The following is a 7500-nucleotide window of genomic DNA, read 5'->3' as shown; positions in this document are numbered from 1 at the left end:
GAGAAGGAGGAGAAGGAGGAGAAGGAGGAGAAAGAGGAGAGGGAGGAGAAGGAGGAGAAGGAGGAGAAGGAGAAGGGGGAGAAGGAGGCGAACAACGAGGAGAAGGAGAAAGAGGCGAACAAGAAGGAGAAATAGAAGGAGAAGAAGGAGAAGGAGGAGGAGAAGGAAGAAAAGAAGAAGGAGAAGTAGAAGAAGGAATAAGAAGGGAGAGACTCTGGGGAGGAAGAAGGGAAAAAGAAAAAGAAAATAAAAGAAGAAGGTTTGGGGAGATGTGCATTCAGTTAATTGGGTCCTGGAAAGGAACTAGGAAACCACAGGATAGCTGGAAACTAGAGGAAGAAGAAGAGGCTAAAGAGGAGGAGGTCGGGAGGAGAGGGAGGGGAGGGGGAGGAAAATAAGCAAAGGTCTTTCTCCGGCCGAAGTATACAAACGAGATCTTTCTGCTGCCTGGGAGGAGGGGAGGAGGGGGGAGTGGGGGGGGGGGGTCCTCCTGAAAGCAATAACGGCGGAACATGAGGTATTCTGACGGGAGTCGTTGAGATGCAGACAAGCGGCGCGATCCGGCGCGATTCGGCGCGATTCGGCGCGATCCTGCGCGATTCGGCGCGACGAGTCGTAACTCGTTCCGTCTGGGCGCGACTCGGCCCCGACTCACTCCCTCTCCTGTTCTCTCTCCCTCCCCACTCACTCTTTTGTCATTCCTCCACTCTTCCACTGTCTCACTCTCACTCACTCTCACTCTCTTGTTCTCATTCACTCTCTCACTCACTCTCGCTCACTCTTTTCTCAGTCCTTCACTCTTCCACTGTCTCAATCTCACTCACTCACTCTCTCACTCTCTCACTCTCTCACTCTCTCACACTCTCACTCTCTCACTCTCTCTCAGTCTCCGTCAGGAGCGTAAACTCCGAGAGCGTCAGAATGCGTCAGAATGCGTCAGAATGCGTCAGAATGCGTCAGAATCCAGCGTTCCTCTGAAGGCAAGGTCTTCGTCCCATTAGGGAATGACTTCGCCATATGTTTTTATTCTGGCCGGCAAAAGCTGATTTTATTTCTCTGGTGGGGGAGGGGAGGGCGAAAGGAGGTGACCCCCATCACTTTTGTCGGTGGAAATTTTTAGTCTCGATTTTTAGGAATATATACATATACATATACATATACATATACATATACATATACATATACATATACATATACATATACATACATATATATATTTGCGTAAGTAACCACTAGGAAAAGTAAACTAACGAAGCAGAGCGCTTTCGTATAATTACATCTTCAGTGCAGATATATATATATATATATTATATATATATATATATATATATGCAATAAAAACACTAGGAACGTGTGTTCACAAATGCGTAAGTAACCACTAGGAAAAGTAAACTAACGAAGCAGAGCGCTTTCGTATAATTACATCTTCAGTGCAGATACAAAGAAGGAATTCCTTCTTTGTATCTGCACTGAAGATGTAATTATACGAAAGCTCTCTGCTTCGTTAGTTTACTTTTCCTAGTGGTTACTTACGCAGTTGTGAACACACGTTCCTAGTGTTTTTATTGCATATATATATATATATATATATATATATATATATATATATATATATATATATATATATATATGTGTGTGTGTGTGTGTGTGTGTGTGTGTGTGTGTGTGTGTGTGTGTGTGTGTGTGTGTGTGTGTGTGTGTGTGTGTGTGTGTGTGTGAGTCTGTGTATGTGTGTGTGTGTGTGTATTTACCTAGTTGTATTATATATATATGGGCCTACTCCACATGAACAAGGAACTGTGCAACTTTGAAGAAGTGTCACGGTTTATTCTAACCTACATGCTTGCCGGGGGTCTGGTAGGAGATTCCCTGTAACCAATTTGGGGCAATAAGCAGCAGGGAGGGACTAATTAGCAGTGCTGAAGGGCTAGGATAGACCAAGCAAGCCGCTGGTGCTCATAGTTTGCTCAAGTAACGCAGAAACACCTCAGGATCTGACTGACCAAGGGTTAACGAACCGGAACAGAATTGGACAACGAAACGGGAATATACAAAAGACAATAAAGATTGCTGCAATGAATTTGTCAACATGCAGAGATAAGAAAGATAATACAGATGATGAAGGAAAGAAGACTGGGAATTGTTGGACTGTGCGAAACCCGAGAGAAAGCACTGCATGATGACGGAAGACATGGAGTTGCTTTAATGTTATCACCGCTGTTGGAAGAAATGGGCGACAGTGTGGACTGTAGGAATGAAAAAATTGTATGTACAACGTTGAAAATTAAACAGACCAAAATTGGCATCATTCACACATATACCCCGCAATAAGGAAGAAACTTGAGAGAAAAAGAACAGTTTTATGGAACTCTATTGGCAGTGAAAGAAGAAATTAGGTAACAGGAATGGGTCATTGTCATGGGTGATATGAATGGAAAATTGACATGTCGGAAAGAATAGAGATGGAGTTGAACATGTCATTGGCAAAAAGAACCAGGAGAGAGAATAATCGATTATTTTATATCATTTGTTTATTTGTTTTGTTATCATTTGTCCGATTGTTTATTTTTGTTTGATTCTCATTTATTATTAGTTATGTCTATTATTATTTACTATTTACCTGTTTATTATCTAACTACACCTATGCATTTATTTATTTTATATATTATTTACATTATTATTGTTTTTATTTATTCATTTATTTGTTTATAATTATAATGATTTTTTCGCATCCGACCTAGATATGGACCAAAAGGTCTCCTATCGGCATGCTCCGCCTTTGTAAATAACATGTCCATAATGAATACTTATTACAAACATCAAGAGAACCATAATAGAACATGGTATAGGTGGAATGTACTGCAACAAAGATTCAATGAGAAGTCAATGATTGACTTATTCCTTACCAACAGGAAAAATATATTAAAAGGTGTAAAGACCATACCATTTGTGTCCTTAAACTCTAACCACAGATTAGTGGTAGTGTGCGTGTGTGCGCGCCTTACCTACCTTTTAGTTGTAGATCGTCAATTTCGCCGTTGATTCGAAGCTGCCTCGTCTTATCTACGATAAAAGCTACGTTGATGGCGATAGTGGCCACGAGCACTAGCACCAACCCACCCTGGAACAAAATAAAGAAACAAAGGAAGAAAAAGGTCATCTCTATGTGAGGTACAGTTGGGAGTAAGTGTCGTGACGATATGCACACGCACACACACACACACACACACACACACACACACACACACACACACACACACACACACACACACACACACACACACACACACACATATATATATATATACATATATATATATATATATATATATATATATATATACTTTATATAACATAATTTTCTTGGTAAGATAACAGTTGCACAAACAAAAAGGTTTCCAGAATCATATAACAAGAGTTCCATTTGCTGAACTAAAGTAAGGTTGGGCATAATTTGGGTAATTATTTGGCAAAATCGTTGCTCATCTTTTTATTCTCTCATACTCTGATATATATATATATATATATATTTATATATATATATATATATATATATATATATATATATATATATATGTATATATGTATGTATGTATGTATGTATGTACGTATGTATGTATGTATCTATGTATATATGTATGTATGTATGAATGTATTTATATATGTATGTATGTATATATGTACGTATGTATGTATGTATCTATGTATGTATGTATGTACGTATGTATGTATGTATGTATGTATGTATGTATGTATGTATGTATGTATGTATGTATATATGTATGTATGTATGTATATATGTATGTATACATGTACGTATGTATGTATGTATGTATGTATGTATGTATGTATGTATGTATGTATGTATGTATGTATGTATGTATGTATGTATGTATGTAGTACCATGAGCTACGAAGTGTCGCCGTCTCCAGCCACACTGCTTGCATCAAAAGCAGTGCAGCTAGGCACAGTTTGTCAATAGCAAAACCCGAGAGCTGGAGGTGGTTTACACTAGCATTACGTCAGCAATGCGTCATAGTTAAGTCAAGGGGAAGTCAAACTTACATTAAACGACGAATATAAACTATGGAACAAGTCAGTTACCTTTGACCATAACATAAACTCCAAGTTAACAAGGCCCGCCTGAGAAGGATAAATTTATTTGTGATGGAAAACGGCAGCAGAACTCCAACAGTAAGAACAGTGACTAGGAAATTAAGGACAGAATTGACGTGTGGACTATTTACCACCAAAAGCACTGCCTATCGTATTTTCAGGCGTCCGGAAACAGCCAAAACCATCTTTGTGGCGATCTATTTGGCTAGTTTTTATTCCAAGTAATATTGAAGAAAGACATACATTCATATGCAATGTGTGCTAATCATTTTTCCTTTATATATCTTTATTCATTTATTCAGCTACTTATCAATAAACTGATTAACTAATCTATTTATTTGTCTATTTATTCATCTAAGTATCTATTCATCTTTTCATCTTTTTCCATTTATTTGTCGTCCATCATTAAAGGAATTCAAAGGTAATAACGGCAATACTCTCGTTTTCATTTACCTGAAATAAAAACTAACATTTAAGAAAATAATAATAAAATGAGAAAAATCGTTTCCATGAAAAGATAAAATGAATGTAAAAGACGAGAAGAAAGAAAGACTGGAATTCCAAGGACGGTAACTTATCTTTACCGAGGAGGAGAAAGAGAATGAGGGCAAAGTGGAGGACGAGGAGAAGGATAAGAAAGAGGAGGAAGAGGAGGAGCAGGAGGAGGAAAAGGGGGAGAGGGGAGGAATAGGAAGAGGAACAGGAGCTAGAGGAGGGAGAGGAGGAAGAGAATTAAAACGAAGTGGAAGACAAGGGAGAGGATGAGAATGAGGATAAAAGAAGTGAAGAAGGAGGAGAAGGTGGAGGAGAAGGAGGAGGAATAGGAGTAGTATGAGGAGGGGTAAGAGGAGTAGGATAAATAGTAGGAAGAGTAGGAAGCAGAGTAGTACGAGGAAGAGGAGAAGGAGTAGGAAGAGGGAGGAGGGAAGGAAAAGGAAGAGGAGGAGGACGAGGAGGGGGAGTAAGAAGACGAAGGGAGGAGGAGGAAAAAGTGGAGAAAGAGGAGGAAGAAGAGGAGGAGGGAGAGGAGGAGGAAGAGAAGTAGTAATAAGAAGATGATGAGGAGGAGGAGAAGGAGGAAGAGGAGGGGATGAGGAGGAGAGGGGAGGAGGAGGGGAGGAGGGGAGGAGGAGGGGAGGAGGAGGGGAGGAGGAGGGGAGAAGGAGGGAAGGAGAAGGGGAGGAGAAAGGGTGGAGGAGGGAAAAGAGGAGGAGAAATAGTAGGAAGGAGACGGACCCAAATGCAGAGCATCAAAATTCACAACGGACGACTTTTTCTCAATTTAAGAGCCATTTGAATTGGGAGTCTGCCATTTGAATTGGGAGTGTGCAGTGGAATTTTCCTTTTTCGGTCCACCCCAATGCGTAAAATACAATTACGACGACATCATTCTATGAAATACGTGATCTGGTTGGTTGGAACTGTGACGTCTTGTCGTCTGTAATTTGAACGAAGGTGTAACAAATGTCTTCCAAACAAAACCCGTTTGGAGTCGACCAAAACCAAAAATACAAAAGACCCTCGCCGAGCTATTGGGGTTTGGAGACTTCTGACTCAACATATATTCTATTTTGAAAGTCATCAAGTTATTCTACTCGGCTGTCAAAGGATTATTACCTACCTGGAAAATTTTAGCGACTGTTCTTCTCCGAGGCAGAACAAGGCCTCGAGTACAAAGACCAAGAGGCCAGGACATCGAAGAAGGTGCCAGAGGCGGGAAGGACAAGAACGAGGAAGAGGAGGAGGAGGAGGAGGAGGAGGACGAGTAGTAGGGGGTCCTGCGAGGGACGAAGGGCGGGGCCTTAGGGTTGGGCCGCCAGGAGTCCATGGCTTCAGATCGAGTGGACTGGAGCGTGAGTCCTCCCCTACGGGTCGGAGGCGTCATGGATTCTGCAAAAAAGACAAAAAAGAAAACAAAGAAAAATAATCATTTCATCCTGTGATAAATCTGATGTTTACGTTCGCAGTCACCAACATTGAATAGTTTATCTGGAGAGAACAAAATCGACGAGAACAATAAAGTCCACTCCCAGTCGGAGAACAAACGTAAAGAACACTTGCCACTTCAGCGGCACTTTGTTCCATCCCAAAGCTCGATTCGAATTGGCTATTCATTGACGGTGGTCCAGCCAGCGTCCTATTCTCCCCACCCTCCCCTTCTCCCATGTTTTTCGCCGCAAATTTGCAATCCCAAGCCCCCACCCCCACCCCCCATCCCCAAACTATTTCGAGTTAACGTAGCGGTGACGCCACACACCGCCGCCGCTTTGGACTCTTGTTTTGAGTGTCACCAGTCCAAAAAGAAAGAGAGTGAAAGAAAGAGAAAGAGAGAGAGAGAGGCAGAGAGAGAGAGAGAGAGAGAGAGAGAGAGAGAGAGAGAGAGAGAGAGAGAGAGAGAGAGAGAGAGAGAGAGAGAGAGAGAGAGAGAGAGAGAGAGAGAGAGAGAGAGAGAGAGAGACGAGAGAGAGGCAGAGAGAAAGAGACAGAGAGACGAGAGACAGACAGAGAGACGAGAGACAGGCAGAGAGAGAGAGAGAGAGAGAGAGAGAGAGAGAGAGAGAGAGAGAGAGAGAGAGGGGGGGGAGGCAGAGAGAGAGAGAGGGGGGGCAGAGAGAGAGAGAGGGGGGGCAGAGAGAGAGAGAGAGAGGGGGGGAGAGACAGAGAGAGAGAGAGAGAGAGAGAGAGAGAGAGAGAGAGAGAGAGTTAAAGGCCTATAGAAATCCGCACAGGAAGAGCAGCAACAGCTAACGATCAGTGGGATTCCGTCGCGCCGTGTTTACTGCCACTCGTTAAGCTCGCAAAGACAAAAACGATCACACCCGCTCGCGTGTTGATCATTTCTAAAGCCTTCAGGACCAATTGAACTTTTCCTCTCGTACCGGCTGCCGCCAGACGATTTTATTCATCTCCGTAACACTAGGAATTTCACTTGAAAAAATTGATACTTATTTGAGCAAAGCCCCTTTCCTTGCAAAGCAATAAACAAACTTAGGGTCTGTACATTGGGGCGCCCCTACGAACCAGAGTTACGTCATTTTGTCTGCAATAGAGGTAATCTCTATTCATAGAGAAATGAGGTTACTTTATTATGCTACGACTGTCCCTCCGTTATGCTGTCCCCCCACTCTTAATACTGTTATTTATCATTTCTCTGAATATTCATTTCCTTTTTTCGCCGAACCCTGTGATAGGGGAGAAGAATACTGCCACTAAGTGTTCCCAATTGAGTAGAAAAAGCGATAATAACGGGACAGGGATAGAACTAGGCATCCTACTCTCTGTAGACCCACAGGGGACATACCTAAAAATAAAAAATAAAAATAATAATAATAATAATAATAAAACAAAAAATATATATATAAAGAAAAAGGCGTGAGGATGTTT

At 41.7% G+C, this 7500-nt stretch overlaps 1 protein-coding gene across 4 annotated transcripts in view; it reads right to left on the bottom strand.

The window, feature by feature from the left end:
- LOC143026487 (protein O-linked-mannose beta-1,2-N-acetylglucosaminyltransferase 1-like) overlaps positions 1–7500 on the bottom strand; it is a 120120-nt gene that overhangs the window by 31877 nt on the left and 80743 nt on the right. For all 4 annotated transcript variants that reach the window (XM_076186961.1, XM_076186959.1, XM_076186962.1 and 1 more), the window contains 2 exons: positions 5738–6006; positions 3010–3121 (listed from right to left, as the gene is read on the bottom strand). In XM_076186961.1, the coding sequence (XP_076043076.1) occupies positions 3010–3121; positions 5738–6001 (376 nt within the window). In that variant the 5' untranslated portion in view covers positions 6002–6006. The remainder of the gene's footprint in view (positions 1–3009; positions 3122–5737; positions 6007–7500) is intronic.

The sequence above is a fragment of the Oratosquilla oratoria genome, chromosome 6 (genome assembly GCF_046742065.1).
Source record: "Oratosquilla oratoria isolate Oo_2021 chromosome 6, ASM4674206v1, whole genome shotgun sequence".
Taxonomy (NCBI): domain Eukaryota; kingdom Metazoa; phylum Arthropoda; class Malacostraca; order Stomatopoda; family Squillidae; genus Oratosquilla; species Oratosquilla oratoria.
The sequence above is the reverse complement of the archived record's forward strand: the minus strand, read 5'-3'. Positions and strand labels throughout refer to the sequence as shown.